The 19,786-nt window shown below is 33.6% G+C and overlaps 4 protein-coding genes across 5 annotated transcripts; 2 read left to right on the top strand and 2 right to left on the bottom strand.

Moving 5' to 3' along the window:
• Positions 1-3,880: 3,880 nt before the first annotated feature.
• On the bottom strand, positions 3,881-4,288 carry LOC140183608 (uncharacterized). Its single transcript, XM_072232066.1, has one exon. The coding sequence runs from the start codon at positions 4,286-4,288 to the stop codon at positions 3,881-3,883; it is 408 nt and encodes a 135-aa protein (XP_072088167.1).
• Positions 4,289-4,387: 99 nt separating this feature from the next.
• On the bottom strand, positions 4,388-5,484 carry LOC112782605 (uncharacterized). Its single transcript, XM_025825086.1, has 2 exons — positions 4,916-5,484; positions 4,388-4,781 (listed from the first exon to the last, which is right to left on the bottom strand). Exons 1-2 carry the CDS (start codon positions 5,482-5,484, stop codon positions 4,388-4,390), a joined length of 963 nt encoding a protein of 320 aa, XP_025680871.1.
• Positions 5,485-11,173: 5,689 nt separating this feature from the next.
• Positions 11,174-13,219, top strand: LOC112791613 (probable UDP-glucosyl transferase 73B6). Its single transcript, XM_025834522.3, has one exon. The coding sequence runs from the start codon at positions 11,421-11,423 to the stop codon at positions 12,951-12,953; it is 1,533 nt and encodes a 510-aa protein (XP_025690307.1). The 5' UTR covers positions 11,174-11,420; the 3' UTR covers positions 12,954-13,219.
• A 4,077-nt stretch (positions 13,220-17,296) lies between these two features.
• LOC112791611 (inositol 1,3,4-trisphosphate 5/6-kinase 4) lies at positions 17,297-19,769 on the top strand. Of its 2 annotated transcripts, none has more exons than XM_025834517.3 (2): positions 17,297-17,578; positions 18,125-19,769. In XM_025834517.3, the coding sequence occupies exon 2, from the start codon at positions 18,125-18,127 to the stop codon at positions 19,574-19,576; it is 1,452 nt and encodes a 483-aa protein (XP_025690302.1). In that variant the 5' UTR covers positions 17,297-17,578; the 3' UTR covers positions 19,577-19,769. The 2 variants fall into 2 exon arrangements, with proteins under 2 accessions (XP_025690302.1, XP_025690304.1); XM_025834519.3 differs by having other exon boundaries at positions 17,372-17,571.
• Positions 19,770-19,786: the final 17 nt, after the last annotated feature.

Here is a 19,786-nt window from a genome sequence, read left to right as displayed (position 1 = left end):
TTTCCTGAAGATGAGAAAAAATGTTAGTTTTTTGTTTCTGTTCTACTTTCTTCCTTGCTAGTTCTACTGTTGTTCTTACTGATGGATAAGGGGAAAATGGTGGTGGTTGATAAGAAGGTTAAGGGTAAGAGAAAAAGGGTGATTAACGATAGTACTGATAAGATTATGGAAGAGATTTTCGTTTGCGACCCTCTGAATCCTTACGATTGGGTTGCTGAGTCGGTAAGAGGTTGGGTATCCGCTTTTGATGATGATCTTAGCGTCTCTCAATTGGGTTCGCCGTGTTCTTGGGTTAGGGAGGGTAGTAGTATTGAACTAAAGTTTTCGCCATGTAGTGCTGTTGATAGGGTTTTCCATCATGGTGAGGGATTTACGTTTTTTTATATGTACGGTGCTGTATTTGTAGAGTTAGGGGGTAGGTTTCCTTTTTCTTAGTTTGAGTGTGGCGTTTTAATGCAACTGAAGTGTGCTCTATCGCAATTGCATGCCAATTCTTGGGCGTTTGATAGAGCGTTCGAAATTTTGATGGGTGTTTTAGAAATTGAGCCATCTTTTGAGGTGTTTTTTGCACTGTTTCAATGTAAGGGTGTGAAAAGGGGGTGTTGGTTGAACCTTGCTAGTGCCCCAGGGCGTGCTATTTTTAGCTTATACCGTTCGTCGTTTAAAGTTTTCAAGTCCATGTTCCTGAAAGTTGGGGTAGTTGAGAGCGAGTTTCCATGGTATGTTGATCATTGTTTGCTGGAAAGGTTTCCCTTGTTCTGGGTTCCGCGGCCTAGGCGAATTCTAGGTATGGATAGGATGGAGTATAGGAATGAAATGGTTGTTGAGTTCTTGGTAAACCATATATCATCGTCCTCTCTTCTTTCTGTTGTGGATATACTTGAACTTGAATTTGATAAAGACGCTTTATCTGAATATATAGGTAAATAATCTAGTTTCTTTTATGTATTTGTATACTCGTGTGGCTGTTTGTTTTCTAATTGTTTTGACTTTTGTAGTGGAGAAATCCCCAAGGTGACGTCGAGTAGTTTGAGGGCATTTTTTCGATCAAAGAATGTTGAAAAGCAAGGTTCGAGTAGTTAGGTTGTGGCTGAGGTTGGTGCCGAGGTGAATCAGAGTTCCCCAGCGAAGAAGGTTAGCTATAAGAGAAAAAGGGGGGAGAGGAAAGAGAAAGAGGCTGATGTGGTCGAGGATAAGCTCGGTGGGAAAAGCATGGATTTGGAATAGGTTAAGAGATTTGCTGATAATCAGAGGGCATTGCATGGTTATAGGGGAATGAGGACTTGACGTCAGTTTGGTGTGAGCACTTCCCTTTCCCTATTGTTGCTGATGGGCAGGCTCAAAATCCTTCTGATGTGAAACTTGTGCATGATGTTGGTGATGTTGGAGTTGCACAGTAGTTGCAGCTATTATCTGTTTTCTGGTTGAGCTTTTAGCTTGTTGTTGCATTGTTCGTTTGATTGGATTTGTTTTCTATTTTATTTATGTAATGGGATTACGGTTGCTCTGTGTTGGTCGGACTCAGGAACTTAAGAATGCTCGGGACTCCTTTGATAGGGCTTCCATGACTCAGCTGATGCAAGAGAACGTGGAGAAATCGAGTAAGCTGCATGATGCACTTGATTTAGTCAATTCGTTGCAAGAGAGGTTGACAGCTTATGAGAAAACTGAAAAGGAATTGAAAGAGAAAAACGTGTCTCTTAAAGCCAGACTGGTGGTGCTTGGTGTAGAAAAGAAACAAGCTGAGACTGAGAAGGGGGATCATGGTCTGTAGATGTTCTCGGTTGGGTTTGAAAGGGCGGTTCATCAGGCGAAACTTCTGGCGCCTGCTGCTGATTTGTCGAAAATGGATCCTTGTAAAGTTGTTGTAGGCGATGAGCTGGTTGAGGATGAGGATGGTGTGGAGAGGGAGGGTGAAAACCCTGATGTTTGAATTGTAGTGAAATATGTTGGATATGTAGGATTTGACTTTTAACTATTTGGATTTTTTTGGGAACTCTTTTAGGCTTATAGCTCTTTTGATATTAGATGTTTTGAATTGCTGGCCTTTGGCCAAACAGGCTTGGTAATGTGCAGGGTTTGAATTTATATTTGTGCTATATCCCTGATATGTTTTTCGGCGGAAAGTTTTGAATTTGTCGTTTCGTTAGTATTGTTAGAGTATGAGATGGTGCATAGATAATTGTTTGTATTCTATTATGTTGGAATGGAAGATTGCGGGGTGGTGTGACTTATTAAAACCTCTCCAGCAAAACCCTCCTTATGGATAAAATCTGGTAGTAGGAAAAAGAGTGCATCACTATGTTCGACTTATAGACTAGCTAAAATACATTTTTAGAGATGATGTGTTCCAAGTATTTGATAGAATAGTTCCATTGAGTTTCTGTATTTTGTACGCTCCTTTGCCGATAACTTGATGTATTCTAAATGGACCTCCCCAATTAGCGCTTAGCCTGCCGTGTCCTTGCGGCTTTCGTATGTCTTTGACTTTTCTGAGGACCAGGTCTCCTTCTGAGAATGTCCTCGGTTTGAGCATCTTATTGTATTTTCGAGTTATAGCCCGTTTTGCTGTTAATTGTCATAGTGCTGATTTGTCTCGATCTTCCTCGACGAGGTCGAGCTCAGCTCTTCTGTTTTCAACGTTGTTGCTTTCGTTTGCATTTATGGTTCTGGTGTTTGGTATGGATACCTCAATTGGTATCATGGCGTCGCATCCGTAGACCAGCTTGAAGGGTGTTTCCTTTGTCGATGATTGTTCAGTTGTGTTATAGCTCCACAATACTTCAGGAATGAGCTCGGCCCATTCTCCTTTTGAGTCGTGGGGCTTCTGTTTGAGACCCTGCAAAATGATCTTATTTGCTGCTTCTGCTAAACCGTTAGTTTGTGGATGTTTGACATAAGAGAATTGTTGGATTATTTTGAAATTTTCTAAAAAATTTGTAAATATTTGATCTATAAATTGTCTACCATTGTCAGTTATAATAAATTGAGGAATACCGAATCGACATAGTATGTTTTTCCATACAAAAGAAATCATTTTTTTAGATGTGATTTTTGCCAAAGGTATTGCATCTATCCATTTTGTAAAGTAATCAATAGCGACAATTAAAAATTTAACCTGGCCTGGAGCAGGTGGAAATGGTCCGAGGATATCTAGCCCCCATTTATTGAAAGGCCAGCATATCTCGGATGCGTGTAACTGCTCGGCCGGGTTGTGAATGATTGGTGCGTGGCGTTGACAGTGATTACAATGTTTGACTTTGTTCATGCAGTCTTGTTGTAACGTTGGCCAATAGTAACCTGTTCGGAGGATTTTTCATGAAACTTAAACATTGAAAACCAAATGAGTTATCAACAAGTTTATTAATGCATGGGAGGGGGTATGCGTCCTTTGGACAGGCCTTGTTAAGGTCTATATAGTCCACATACATCCTCCACTTACCGTTGTTCTTTTTTACCATTACCACGTTGGCTAACCAAGTGGAGTATCTGAGTTCTTTGATGAAACCGATATTGAATAGTTTCTGGGTTTCTTCCAGAGAGGCTGCCCTTTTGTCTGTGACGAGGTGTCTTTTTTCTGGACTATAGATTAGACTGATGGGTTGATGGCCAACTTGTGGCAGATGACTTTAGGATCTATCATTGGCATGTCTGCTGAGATCCATGCGAATAGGTTGACGTTTTGTCTCAATAGCTCGGCTAGTTGACCTTGTTTATTGTTTTGTAGCGCATTGCCGAGGTATGTATATTTTCCTTCGTTGATTGTCAACTGGATTTTAGCAAGGTCATCTATTGGCATTGACCGTTCTTGATGGTTGGTTCGCGGGTGTAGCTCGGCCAAGGGAGGCAGTTGTTCCGAGTTGTATACTACCTAAACATACTATTGCTCGAGTTGTTTTGGTTGTTCAGTCTTTAGGTTGGCATTATAGCACTGCCTGGCTTCCTTTTGGTCTCCATGGATAGTCACAACTTGGTTATTGTCCTGCGAAAGGAACTTAACACACAAATACACAGTAAAAACAATAACATTGAATGCATTCAAAGATGATCTGCCCATATTGATGTTATAAGGGCTTTTGCAATCCACGACAAGGTACTGTATATCTATTGTCTTACTGTTAGGATATTCCCCAAAAGTTGTTTGTAAACAAATATAACCTCGAATGGAGACACGCTCACCTGAGAAACCTACCAGTTCTCCGGATGAGGGTTGAAGGTTCTTGTCACTCAGTTTCATCTTCTGGAATGTTGAATAGAACAGCACGTCCGCGCTGCTCCCTGGATCCATCAGGATTTTCTTTACCAGTGGTTCTCCGACCTATGCTGTGATGACGACTGGGTCGTCCAGGTTTCGATCATTTGCCTTATAGTCTTTGGGGAAAAAAATTTATGGCTTGTCCCTGTTGATAGGTTGAGATAGAGTTGATTCTGTCATTGTCATCATAGCTCGATATGACCTTTTTCTTGCCGAGTTCGTACATCCGCCACCTGCAAAACCACCAGAAATGCAGTTTATTATCCTACGTGGTGGATTGATATCACTGTCTACCTTTTTCTCTTTATCTCGGGAATTATCAGATGCTTTAGGTTGTTGGCCGAGGTCTTCCGTGTTCCGCCTTCGTCCTTGGCTGTCAATGTATTTGTCTAACAGTCCCTGGCGGGCCAGCTTCTCAAGGACATCTTTTGCTATTACGCAGTTGTCTGTGGTGTGGCCATACTTTTGGTGGAAAGCACAATATTTGGATCTGTCCACGTGCCGTTGGTCCTGATATGTACCGGCTCTGTTTGGGAATTTGATGAGTTTTGAATGTAATATGTCTTTTATAATGTCCTCCCTTTTGCGTTAAAGGGGGTGTAGCTGTCAAACTTAGGAGTTAGTCTGAATGATTTCTGATCTATTCTACTGCTTGAGTGCCTGTTACGTCTTTCTTCTTCTCTATTTGGTGTAGGTTTTTCCGCCCTTCGCAGTGCTCGAAATTCTTCAATTTCGATCTGAGTTGTCGCTTTTTCTCGGAACTTGGCCAGGGTCTTGGGTTTTGCTATTACTATGGGTTCTTTGAATTTCCTTGGCCGAAGGCCACTTTTTAGGGCGTGGAGATGTACTTCGTGGTTTAGATTGGGTATTTCGTTGGTTGCTTCAGCGAATCTAGTCATGTAGTCCTTTAGGCTTTCGTTCGGCCCTTGTTTGATGGTGCTCAGGTAATCAAAATTGTGGACGTATATTTTGGATGCAGCGAAATGATTGACGAACTGGTAGGCCAGCTCATCGAAGTTTGAGATGGAACTCTCGGGTAGGTTGGAGAACCAAATTAGGGCGGCTTCATCTAGGAAGGTTGGAAAGGTTCGCCATAGGATGGAGCCAGACTCCTTATTCATGAACATCATGGCATGGAACTTGGTGACGTGGACATTTGGGTTTCCTATTCCTTGGTAGGGTTTTAGGGTTGAAGGCAAAGTGACATTTTTGGGCATCTCAAAGCTCATAACTTCTTTTGTGAAGGGGTTAGTTCTTTTGGTAGTTTTTTTGTGGTTTTGGGGACGGTGTGTTTAGTTTTCGAGGTGTGTTCGTTGTTATCGTCCTTGTTTTCAACATTTTTGTGTTCTCCTTTGGTACGGTCATGCTCCATCTATCGTAGGAGCTCAGCCATTCTATGATTTTCGGCCCTGAGGGCCTCATTGATCGCTATGATTTTGGCTTGATTGATGTCGGAAGGGGTGTGGCTGTGTTCGTTCGCCATGTCTTGTGTCCTGCAAAAAGAAATGAAAAAATATGCAGAGTAAAAAGTTGTGGGGTTAGAGAAATTTCGGCCCCACGGTGGGCACCAAATGTTCCTGTGTGAAAGTGAACTCCGAGGTATAGCTCGTTCTGGTGATGCTTGAACTAGCTTTCCTTGGAGTAAAGGGAATGGAACGTCGTCTTCTTCTGGGGTGGTGGCGTTGGGTACCTGCAAATAGATTCCAACGCTCAAGTAAGTATGAGTGTGGGAGAGTTCAGAATAAAACTGAAATGAATTGCGTACCTTTAGATTGTTAGCTCATCAGTATATATAATGAGTTGTTCGAGTAGTTTGTTATTTAGGTTAGTTATTCGTATCTTTGTTGCAAGTTTGACAGGGTTCATGATTTGTTATCATCCCGGTTTGTTAGGATGGTGGTAGTCTGAGTGGGGAGCTCGTTAGAGAAGGTGTTTGCCAATTATATCAGACTCCGAGATATATGCAATTTGTGGACCAAGGGTTGAGTAAAGATACAACATTTAATATTGTCAAACTTTTACCATCACAACTAAAATAATAACTAACATGAAAAACCAACAATCCTAACAATTATATTATACATGAGTGCTCACTTCATCAGCTCTCAACTTACCAATTTTCAAAGTTAGATTGACACTTGCTTGTTCATTATTATTTGGAGCAACATTTTCTCTTCCATTATCATTTTATTCTACATTCTCAACCCAAAAAAAATTACACTATCTTTTTTACTAGTATATATGGAGCAAATATACGAGTTAACATAAAAGAACTCAACACAAATTCTTAAAAAAAATTCACGTTGTAATTCAGACATTCGAAAAAAAATTTATGTGGGTGGATATCTGTTTTAGACTACCAGAATACACGACAGTATCCTTATCCACATCGCATGTATTACAAAAGTTCGCCTATTTGTTAAGTGAACTTTATGAAAAAAAAAATAAATCCTAAAAAATAATATTTTTAATTTTTTTAAAATTAATTTTTTTATATTTTATGATAGAAAAAATATTTAAAGCTAGGTAGTACTTGCAAAATGAGTCACTTAGATAAAGATATCAAAAACGTCTTTTTTAAATATATTTTTAATAATTAAAATTTAACGTATATAACCGATTAAATTGTGTTATTTTTATTAAAATTTGACCGAACAAATCAATTTTGCTGAAAAACCAATAAATTAAATTTTAAACCGGTATAAATTAATATTTTTTTTTATATAAAAATAGCTACAATATCCTTATTATAAAAAATAACTAAAATACTCATGTATGTATGTATGTATGTATGTATGTATGTATGTATGTATATGTATATTAATTTTGAAAACTCTAAATCCTAACCCTATGACAGCAGAGAAAAAAGGATTCTCAAAATTAATATATATAATAAGAGTATTTTAGTCATTTTCTATAATAGGAGTATTGTAGTCGTTTTCTATACAAAAAATAATAATTAATTTAGACCAGTTCAAAATTTGATTCACTATTTTTGCGGTCAAATTAATTTATGTGGCCTAATTTAACAAAAATAACATGATTTAATCGATTATATGTGTTAAATTTTAATTATTAAAAAATATCTTTAAAAAAAGATGTTTTAAACGTCTTTATTTGAGTGGCTCCCACTTATAAATACTTTAACACTATAAGTGGTAGGTTTTCCCAAGTGAGTGGACAAAAAAACACTTTGAACATCACGAGCTTCTGAAGCTGATCAATACGTTGTATTTGGTCAGTATTTTTGAAACGCATATACAAATACATAAAGATACATAAACAAAGATACACAAATTTTATAATGTGTTTGATAATAATATATAAGACACACGTGTATAAATTAAATGTTAATTTTATTTTCTATATCTTATGCATTACCGTGTTTTATACATTGATAATTTTTAAAATAATTAGAAATAAAAAGATTAAATTTTGTGTTCTATGTATTGTATATCAGTGTTTAATTTAAAAAAAAACTAAATATATATATATATATATATATATATTGTATATTTATATACCATCATATTTCAACAAATAAACAATAAACATATACTACTATATCTATAAATTAATAGAGGAGTGCTAGGGTGCCAGCATTTTTGTTAAATTCTGGTCAGCACTTAACCATCAAAAGAAAATTGAATGATTCTACATCATTAGATATAATTTCACACCATTAAAAACATTATTGATGGCTAATTGATGACTAAAAACCACAAAATCTACTAGCCCCTAAACTTTTTCTAATTTAATATTCATGTCTCAACAAACAAACACAACCTATGTTCCATCAAAATATTGTGTAAGGATCCATCTTCCTCAACCACTTTCAAAGCCTTCTCTTGGATCTCTTTGGCTTTTTTCCTGATCTTCTCCGCTTCATCGTAGCCGCCCATCAACCTCTTCACGGCCTTTTTTATCCACTTCCTTTTCAATGAAGGATTCCACCTGCGGCAGGATGAGTTGCGACGCAATGGTGAGCTTTACGATGGCGGTATTATTCGCAATGTCCACTACAAAAAATAAAGGGTTTAGTCACAAAAAAATTATGGCTAAACTTTAAGATAACTCTAACAACTATACATTGGTCACAAAAAAAATATTTATGACTAATTGGAGGATTGTATTTTCAATTTGTCACCATTTTAATGTTATTAGCTACCGTTTTAAACATTGTGAAGACCTTTAAAGAGCCACAATTTGTATATTATTGTTCACGTATAATGCCGTAGCTAAATAAGAATAATTAAATCAAAAAAGTATAATTCTACCACACTTCATCCGTAGCTAATATGTGCATGTCGGATTTTTCAGCCACAATTTTTTTTGTGTGAAAAATACTAATAAAGATTCAGTATAATAATAATAATAATAATAATAATAATAATAATAATAATAATAATACAAATCTAAATTTATATATAATAAAAAATAAGAAAAATTTTAACATAAATAAAATAAATTCTAATCCCTTATAGAATAAATATATTTGAAATTTCAACTATTATTTATTAAATACACCACTGTATTTTGACAACAAAAATTTGATAATACAAATCTAAATTTATATAAAGCTTCTTGCTATTATAAATGACAAATATTAATTATATAGTATACATTCAATTATATAATTTTATAGATATCTAATTTAATTTAATTTTAAATTCTCTATTTTTCAAATTAATTATATCTTAATTATATACCATTATTAATATAAATATAAATTTTACTAAAATTTTATTAATCTGCTTGATTTATTTCAATGCTAAAATTGTGATTAAGGTTATTTATTTTGATGTTAGTGTTAAAATCTACTGATCAGTTAGAATTTGTGAATTAATTGTTACTTTTATTGTGTCAAATTAAGATACTATTGTAATATTACTGAAAAATTATATATTTTTTATATTGGTTATTTTTTAAATTTGAGACTTAATTCTTTCATAAAATGTTAGTGAAGATTTTAATTTTAAACTTTTAACTATTTTTTATTTTTTATTTACGTGACATCGGTTTTACCAGTTCAACCAGTAATTTATCGGTTAAACCAATAAACCAGTAAAATTAGTAACTTGATCAGTTCAATTATCGGTTCGGTTCCAACAACTATTCATATAGTGTGGTTAAAGAGAGTGTTTTCAAGTGTTGAAAAAAGTATGAAGTTATATTGGAATTTGTCCGTGATTACTTTAACTTTCTGCCAAAAGCTGTTAAGCACACATTAAAATGCTAAATCTTAAAAATTTAGCTTAATCATTGTTGTTTAAATCGTTTTTTAACTTTCTTTAATCTTAAGAATATTTTTTTCTATTCTACTGTTTATTATCTACTAAATATACTTTAAATTATTTTATTTTTAATACAATAGTTATTTATTTATTTTTTAATGGTCAAATATGATTAAAAATTTAAATTTAAATTTTGAGTCTGTAATATTTTTATCTTTAATTTTTATTATAACAATAAATAACCAAAAAACTACTTTAATAAATATATAACCCTCACAATCTCTCATTTCATGCCGTTGATAGTTGAAGATTCAAACAATGCACTATCATTTAATTATTTATCTATTATACACAAAATAATATAATAAAAATTATACATTAATTAAGTAAGTTTTGTAAATATTTTTATCTGAAAAATTTAATGTTTAATAAATTTTAATTACTAAATTAGTTACTAAAATTTTATTACATTAAATTGTTATAAGAAATTACAAATCAATTTCTTTGTTACTTAATAAAATTGTAAACTTTTATACAGGTGATTCATAAATTAATTAGTATCAATTTTTTATAATTAAAAATAATTATAAAATAATTAATTAATAAAATATATCAATTAAATAATAGTATAAATAAAAAATTTAATTCATAATTTCACAAAATAATTTTTAAAAAGATAGTTATACATATAATAAGATAAGAGTACAGTATTCACAAAAATATACGATGAATCTTAAACCATGTAAATAAAGACTAATTTTTTTTAATTTATCTTCATTTTTTAATTAAAAAATAATAAAATAATTTATTTTTAATAAAAACTGAAATTTTTTTATACTTAAAAATGATTGAGCATTTTATTATCTATTTAAATTATATTATTTTAGCTAAATAAATTTTATTTTTATAATTAATTTAAATATTAGAATATTATCTTTATTTTTATAATTTTTTATTTTATCTAAATTTATTTTTTTATATTTTTAGATTTAATTTCATAAATATGTGTTAATGTCAAAATATTTAAAAATGATACTATACATTAATAAATTTATTTAAAAAATTAATTTATTCAAGACAGTATAATCATAATACATTAATATAAACAGGAAGTATAGTTACAAAAAGTATTATTTATGGTAAAAGATTATATTTTAACCACCATGACAAGGTTTCGCGATAAATAGAAGACATACTTATTTATTTTTATCATGATTTAGTGTTCGTAGTTAAAATTTGATGACTAAACCCCATTTTTGTGTTAGTAGTCTGAGAAAGTTTCGATGTAAGCCCAGAAACAAAAAGTTCAATTTTAATCATATATCATAATTGATATTAATAAAATAAAAAAGCAAATATTTTTAAAATCAATTAACGTAAAAATATTTGTATTCAGAGGGAAGAAATTCAAAGAAATCGGAGTAGTGATCTTTTTTACTCTAATCCAACTTTAGTTAAATAATTACTATTTACATTATATCAATTTAAAATTATTTATTAATTAAATATAGCTAAAATTATTGTGATTTGGATGGACTTTTATAATATAATTGCACACCAGACATAGTCGTTAGTTGTGTATGTATCGGTCTACACTTCTAATATATACATCATGCATTGATGGATGCAGTATAGCAGAAAGCCACAATTAAAAAAAAAATACATCACTAGGTACAATTATTTGAAGCAAGATAAAGAAGACATATATAAAAGAAAATTCAATTGAACACTGAAAAACATGCTATGTCATTCTATAATTGGATCTCTAATATAATATTGCCTACCACGCCAAAAGCGAGGGATTGAAGCCATGCATGCAGTCTATCATATCTTATGTTATATTTTAAAAGTAATATATAAAATAATTAAGTGCGAGCACCTCGTGGCCTCGTGGTCAAGCTTCGTTCGTCCTGTACATGACATGACTATAAATGGAACGAAACACAACACCTAACTTAGCTGTCAAAACTAAAGTGAACCCTGTAACCGAGGCTTACCGAAGGATGCCAATATCAAGGCCGTTGAAGATTTACTTCCTACCCTTCTTCGCGCAGGGACACCTCATCCCACTCGTGCACCTTGCACGCCTCATCGCATCACGTGGCCAGCACGTGACCATCCTAACTACCCCTTCCAACGCACAACTCTTGGACAAGATCATCGACGAAGAAACCGCCGCCGGCCACCACATCCGCGTCCACATCTTCAAGTTCCCGTCAGATCGCCTCGGCATCCCCGCTGGCATCGAGAATCTCTTCGCCGTCTCAGACAGTGTCACCGCCAGCAAGATCTACATGGCGGCACATCTCATCAAGCCTGCCGTCGACTCCTTCATCTCCGAATCCCCGCCGGATGTGTTCATCCCGGACATCATGTTCACCTGGAGTGTAGCCTCGGCGAAACAATTCAACCTCCCGAGGGTCGTCTTTAACCCTATCTCTATCTTCGACGTTTGCATGATCGAAGCCATTAAGGCTCACCCAGAAGTATTCGAATCTAATTCAGGTCCGTACGAAATCCCAGGGTTACCTCACTCTCTAACGATCCCGATAAAACCATCGCCGGGTTTCGCTAGAGTCACGGAGCCACTCGTTGAGGCCGAGAAGGACAGCCTCGGCGTCATTGCCAACAGCTTCAGAGAGCTCGACGCTGAGTACACCGAGCACTACGAGAATCACACCGGAAGGAAAGTATGGCCTATTGGTCCTACTTCTCTCATGGTGCAAAAGACGGCTACAAGTTCCGTTAGTGAAGAAGAACATGAATGCCTGAAGTGGCTTTCTACCAAGGAAAACGGTTCGGTCGTTTACATCTGCTTCGGGAGTATGTGTCTTTTATCGGATGAGCAGCTTTACGAATTAGCCTTGGGTCTGGAGAGCTCTGGACACCAGTTTCTGTGGGTGGTGCATAGGAAGAAAACCAATGACGATGAAGGTGAAGGTGATGAGAAGTGGTTGCCCCATGGTTTTGAAGAGAGGATGAAGAAGGAGGACAGAGGGATGGTGTTAAAAGGATGGGCACCACAGCCGTTGATCTTGAATCATGCGGCTGTTGGAGGGTTTGTGACGCACTGTGGGTGGAACGCCACGGTGGAAGCTATCAGTGCGGGGGTTCCGATGATAACGATGCCGGCTTTTGCAGACCAATACTATAACGAGAAGCTGATAACTCAGGTGCATGGTTTTGGAGTGGAGGTTGGTGCAGCGGAATGGAGCATATCGCCGTTCGAGCCGAAGACGAAGGTGGTGGGTGCGGAGAGGATAGAAAAGGCGGTGAAGAAGTTGATGGACGGTGGAGATGAAGCGGAGAGGATAAAGAGTAAGGCCAAAGAAATGAAGGAGAAGGCTTGGAATGCGGTCCAGAAAGGTGGGTCCTCGTACAACAGTTTGACTGAGCTCATTGATCAGCTTCAGAAGCTGGTTCTTGCTGCTCCTGCCGCCATATCCAGCCACCTAGATTTATGAAGCTACGGATTATATGATCATCTAGCATAGCTTTATCCATGCATGCAGTTTCATTAATTATACATGTGCACCAAAATCTTAATAAGTTCTGAAGCTGTATGTTTCGCATGTTTAAAATTTTTTTCTGAGTGAGGGTCAATTTGTCTACTCCAAGAACAAATGTTATGTTTTGTTTTAATTTGTTTATTCCGATACTATTTAAAATCAGTGAATAAACACAGCAGAGCAATGCTAGCAATCAAAAAATATTTTGGGTGAATCCAAAATTTTACGAGTTGATATATATAGATGTTTCTTTTACTAAGTATGAGAATATTTCTTTTTCATACTAAATGGACGTTCTTTTATATATTTTTTTAAAATTTTTGTATTGCAAATGTGAATGTTTCTATTTCTTTAAGAATTTTATTTTTTAATTTTATAGATATTTAATTATTTTTAATAAAATATAATTGAATGTTTCTTTTTTCATATTTTTTTTAAATTTTATAGATATTTAATTTTTTTACTAAAATATAATTAAATGCTTCTTTTGTTAAGTATTAGAATTATTTTTTTATATTAAATGAATATTTTTTATAATTAATACTGATAAATAGTATTTTTTCTCCAAATTCATTCTTTTAAGATGTAACGACTTCGGTACAAATATACTTGCATCATCATCAAAATTCATATTGTATTATATTAAGAAAAACATACACTAACACAATACATGTGAGACTGGATTGGATCGAAAAAACCCACCTCCTACACGAACTAATATAAACATCAAACTCACTAGTATACTAGTAGAAGACTATTAATCTATTATTCAGGAAAAAAATACAATGTATATGTATATGCTCTTACTTGATTCATTTCAAGATATTCTGATATCCGCAGTGCAAGCAATAGACATATTCCCTAAAATGTCAACAAATGCAACTTTATCAGATTGGGAAATAGGCAAGTAAATCTTAGAAACCTTATACTGCTGAATGCTAAGAGGAATGCCGATCTCCAGGTTGCGAACTGCATTCAAGACTCGTAGAATTTTACACATCTTAAGATCTTAATGAAAAACAGTGCATTCAATTTGAGGGCGTTCGCAGAGAGTATGAAAGTTGCCAGCGCTTCCAACAGTATTGGTGAAAGAGAGAGAGGTCTATTGAAGGTGGGTAGGTTAATGTGAGAGAAAAGAGGAAGATTTTTATAGGTTTTAATTAAGTTTACTTAATTAATTTTAAATTTTTTAAATTTTAAATTTAAAATTAATTATTAATATAAATTAATGTAATTTTATTTAATTTTTGACTGATAACTTTTGGTTCCATATACTTTTCCTTTCGGTTAATTAGTATAAGTTTAAGTATTTGTTTTGGTATTTGGGAGGTGAAAGATACGTACAAATTGTTTGATGGATACGGAGATTTAGGAGTTTAGGTAATTATTTTTTTATTATGTCAAATTCTTATTAATAATATGGTATTTTATTTATGATGTATGTTAATATATTTATGTTTGTGTTGTATTTTAACAAATAACATGAAATTGTTTGTTAGAAGCTAAAGAATTTATTTTATGGCTTTTTTTAAGAATGGAAGTTGTATTTTAAAATTTCGTTTTAGGAATTATGATCACTTGATTTTATATTTCTTTGCTTGTAAGTTGTACTCTTGAAAAAGATACGTATGTTTGTGTGTTGTTTTGACATTTTGTATTTTTTATATTTTTTTTAAATTTTTTTTTAGTAATTTTTATATAAATGTTTAACATAAGTAAATGGGAAATGGAGACCTGCGAAAAATATGGGGAACGTGAAAAATGGGGTGAGGACAATTATTCTCCCATGGCAAGAAGTGAGGTGGAGATGGGGACAAAATTTGAGGGCAGAGACAGGAGCAATGAGGCATTCCCGCGCCGGTCCCGCCCCATTGACGTCCCTAAAAGATACGTACAAATTATTTGAATGTTTCAATTTTTTGTTTGGATATTTTTTTTAATCCCGTTAGAGAATATTTATACTATGTGTACAATAGACTATTTATTTGATTCAATATGAGTTAAAAAATAAATATTTAGGGTAAAATATTACTAATTTATCAAACACAATACACTTATACTATCCAAAATAACCATCCGGGTATCAGAAATAATAAACATATGATATTTTATTGAATCGAACTTCCCTAAATTTCTATTATACACATTGTACAAATATTTCATTAGCTCCCTATTCTCCCCTTTTTTTTGAAAGCAGATAGATGAGATTTTGTTCTTAAATGGACGTTTGCAAAAAACAAATTTTTAGTTTTGCGTTCACTATTTAGTGTTGTTAACTCTATATTTAATTCTTTTCTATCAATTTCATTTTTTCTATATTTCATTGTTTTATTTATAAAATTTTTATTGTTTCTTTTTATATGAGTTTTTTTTTGTTAATTTTTATTTAGTTTGATATTGTACATTTTTATAATTATAATTTTTATTTATTATTTTTTATAATATAATTTATTAATTTCATTAAGTAGAATAAATTAAACAAAAAAATTAATCATAAATAAAAATAATAAAAAAATTATAACATACTCAAAAAAAATACTAAAAATATTAGAAAAATATTATATCAAAAACATACTAGAAAAAAATAAAAATTAAATATAATTAAAAAAATAATATTATAATTTAATATTATATCTTTTTTAGTAATTATCTATGTAAAAATAATTTTAATTAATATTATTCAAATAATATTTATTTTATCAAAATTAATTTTAGTATAAAATTATCAAACATAAATTATATTAACACAAACTCATTTCTTATTTTTCTTATTTTTTTACTTAACTTATTTAAATCACAAAAAAAATATTAACACAAACTTATTTCTATTCAAAATTATTTCTATAAAATCACTTTCATTTAAAAAACACTCATTTAAACATACTTGCAGTTGATGAGTTTGTGATCTGAAAAACGACTCGTCCTTTATATATTCTCGAAGACTCTATGCTAAAATGATCATATTGGAACCATTACTATAGGAGCACACAAGTTTACTGCATGAACAAGGAATATTGGAATACATACTCAACTCAGCTTCATCACAGAATGCACATACTCGTATATGTAACTCAATGGAGGAAGATCATAAATTTAGAGCTCAATTTGTCATGGGTAATTTTTTTTATCGGATAGATTAAACAACCTCTATTTTGGATATTACAACATCATAATACATAATATATTATATATATGGTGTTGTCTATGATACCTAGTTGTGTTCCGTGGCTATGGTGGCTATTCTGATGAAAAAATAATTAAAAAACTAGATGAAAAAAGAAAATAAGAAAATTAAAATTAAAAAAATATCATCAATAAAAATTAAGCAACACAGAGATATCTCTTTGAAGTCTTGAATAACACTTTCCGTCAAATTATAAGCCAAAACCCAAATTTATTTTGACAGAAAAAAACTTAACCCATTTGAACCAACAAAGATCCATCTTTCATGTCCCAGAGAAAAAAAGGAGACACTCTTGTTCAACCTGAAAACAACTTCAGAGCTCCAACCACGGTCACTTTCAACAGTTATTCCCTTTGCTTCGGATATTCAAACAGACAGGAAAAACTCAATGACGCCGATCCTACAACACAGAGAACTATCAAACGCCTTTCACAGAAGGACCAGTGCCACCTTCTTCCACTTCTTCAACCATTAACACACACTGAGTATAAAATCAACTTTCACTTTCGGCCATGGCTACTGTGAATAAAGTCACAACATTCGACACATAACCAGCGTATCCTTCCTCCACTTAAAGCTAATTTTGTCCAACTATGTCGGCTGTGCATCTCGTCATCAATTTTTGGCCGATGCAGACCACGCCATTTCTTCTCCAAAGTTATTTCACAAATTGACATTTTTATTCTTTGGAACATTACTTATTTACAAAAATATCCTTCCAGTAAACAAAATATAATTACTGTACTTAAACATTTAAATACAAATTAAAGACATCACTACATACTCCATCTATCATCATCTTATTGGTTAGTCAACCAATAGTCACCACTAGTCACCACTACCTCAGCCACCAGAATCGTGGCCTATATATTATACATTCACCCACAAACACTAAAAGATTTAATTCAAAAATTTGAATTCGCCATGGCTAACTAAACATAGCAGATACATCATAAATGAAGCTAAAAGAAATGAAAGAAACAGTGTACAGGGACTAGGCCTAGACACATCTTTTTGTTAATGACCTTCTTAGTGGGCCTTGGCCCTAGAAAATAAAAAGAATCCCCTAATCGCAAGCTCTATAAAATAATTCCCTGCCACTTACCAAAAAATTAAATTTCCCTGCCAGCATGCTTTGCGTACTAATTAGGCAGTTACATGGGGTGTTCAAACCCGATCCAATCCGAATAAAACTGTTTTGTCAACATCAACAGCCGTTTCCGCACTTGATACTTCTTTTTCTTCTTCCAAACTCTCACTTAGTAAAGCTTTGAAATTGTGATTTGCAGCTTCGTACTCAGAAGTTAGAACCCATCCCTCGCAATTCCAGCTACCTATTAGGACACACAACTTTCTCATATCGCAGAGACAAATTCAAATCTGAACCAGGTCTTCGGTAATTCTTCACCCTTTCCATGATTTCTTCATCCAATTTGCATGCATGTTTGTTTTTTTTTACTTTACACGTTTCTATTTCTCCCTGTATTCTATGTTACATCCACAAGTTTATTTTTCTTGGGTCGCATTCACCATGTTCATTAATAAACAAATTCCCAATGTCAACTTAGGTCTATTTCCAAAATTTTAAACTTGTAATCTACCGATTTCATTAAATGCCTTTTTCCTCTCTAGAGATCTGCTCAACCTTGATGATATATGAAATAAAATAGGTAATGGAAGAGACTATGCAATTAATCATGTCATAGTAAACAGGAATTTTTTTTGGGGGAGGGGGATTGCGAAGAAAAGTTGGTATTTAGACCATTGTTTATATACTATATAGAATATATGCCGGATAAATCTAGTGCATTTTCATTTCTTTCTTTTTTGAGAATTTATAATAGATTGATTGGAAAAACTTTGAAGTCATGCTTGTTAATTTTTTTACTTGCCAAAGTTTGTAATAATTTTATCCCTTTTGTGTTGTTGCTCACACTATCAGATGGGTGTAGTGAGAGGAGTGATATTGGATGAATCGGTACTCTTAACTGAAGGTGGTGAGGATAAAAATGGATTCATACTACGGCCAGGAGCCGAGTCTCTCATCCAAACACTCTCCCGGTCCAAAATTCATATAGGAATCTCGTATGACGTGGACTCTCCAGATGGCAAGGTGAGTGTTCTTCAAAGTAATGCAAGTTTGAAAAATTTTGATTGTTTTATCTTAAATGATCCTACGAATGAGATTATGCCTGCATGGAGCATTAATACTGATGGCGGGATTGTTTATCTAGTTTCTAACAAGAAGGAGGTCTTACCTAAATTAAGCAGTTATAAATGGCTTCTTGTTGTTTTGAACGATGGAGATGAAAGCTTGTATTACACAACAGATGCACTTCGGATACAAAATTTGGCAGAGTTTCCCTTGACTATGTGCCAATTGAATAAAAGTTCAACTGGAACTAATGCTGCAACTGTGGGGTATATAATGAAGCCTTCTCGAGTTGTAGATTTTGCAAACAGGGGTGCATTTCCATTATGTCCTACTCAAAATGGGTTGATGTTTGTGCCTCTCACACCCATGCTTCCTTTATCAACTCAATTGAAGAACATTGATATAGTTCTCCACAAAGCCACAGATGAGATATTATCCGTTGAAGACAATAAAATTACTTTCACGGAAAACATACAAGAACTGCAAAGATATTTGGAACTTCACCAGGATCTTTGTGTGATTGACCCACTGACGAACATATATCCATTATTGGATAGACTAGAAATACAGCAAATTCTACTTGGCTTAGAAGAACTAAATAGGGAAGGAAGCCATTTGATTAGAGGGGCCCATTTTCTTAAGATAGATAATTTTGAAGAATTTAATTTCGAGACTGGGTTAGCTGAAGCTAGATTGTCTCTTCCATGTATAGTGAAACCTAAGATTGCTTGTGGTGTTGGTGATGCACATAAGATGGCAATTGTTTTCAGAGTTGATGATTTTAAGAATGTTGATGTTCCTCTTCCAGCTGTTATCCAGGAATATGTGGATCATTCATCTACTTTGTATAAATTTTATGTTTTGGGTGAGAAAATTTTTCATGCTGTCAAGAATTCTATACCAAATGCTGATGTTTTGAAGAAATCATCCAATGGCGATGAACTCAAACCTCTAGAGTTTGACAGCTTAAAATCTTTACCCACCGCCAGCGGTGACTGCAGCGCAACGAGCGGAGAGTCTATCGATGTTAAACTGGTTACAGATGCTGCAAATTGGCTTCGAAGAAGGCTTCAGCTTACCATTTTTGGTTTTGATGTTGTAATTCAGGAAGGTACGCGAGATCATGTAATTGTGGATGTTAATTATCTCCCTTCATTTAAGGAAGTAGGTGATGAAATCTCAATACCTGCCTTCTGGGAATCCATTAGAGGTAAGTATGACCTTAGGTTGTCTAAATAATCATGTTACAATTTTGTGATTCTTTGGCAAGGAATTCAGTGCCTATCAAACTCTTGATATCAAGTAGAAAATTGAAGTTGAATACTCAGACTTGGACATTTGACATTTGAAATACTTCATGTCTGTGAATTATGATGGATGCTATTACACATTTCAAAAGTTGATTGATTTGAGTGGTCTTGCTAGACACCAATTGCTCCTTGTTGAATG

This window comes from Arachis hypogaea, chromosome 3 (assembly GCF_003086295.3).
Source record: "Arachis hypogaea cultivar Tifrunner chromosome 3, arahy.Tifrunner.gnm2.J5K5, whole genome shotgun sequence".
In the NCBI taxonomy this organism is placed as follows: Eukaryota; Viridiplantae; Streptophyta; class Magnoliopsida; order Fabales; family Fabaceae; genus Arachis; species Arachis hypogaea.
This window is presented reverse-complemented; position numbering and strand designations above follow the sequence as displayed.

Bases quoted from the DNA above. Each gene is read 5' to 3' on its own strand.
- LOC140183608 (XM_072232066.1), bottom strand. From the start codon at position 4,288: ATGGATCCAGGGAGCAGCGCGGACGTGCTGTTCTATTCAACATTCCAG.
- LOC112782605 (XM_025825086.1), bottom strand. From the start codon at position 5,484: ATGAGCTTTGAGATGCCCAAAAATGTCACTTTGCCTTCAACCCTAAAA. The intron at 4,782-4,915 runs GCACTCAAGCAG...ATTCCCAAACAG, and splicing joins GAAGAAGAAAGACGTAACAG to AGCCGGTACATATCAGGACC.
- LOC112791613 (XM_025834522.3), top strand. From the start codon at position 11,421: ATGGAACGAAACACAACACCTAACTTAGCTGTCAAAACTAAAGTGAAC.
- LOC112791611 (XM_025834517.3), top strand. From the start codon at position 18,125: ATGGGTGTAGTGAGAGGAGTGATATTGGATGAATCGGTACTCTTAACT.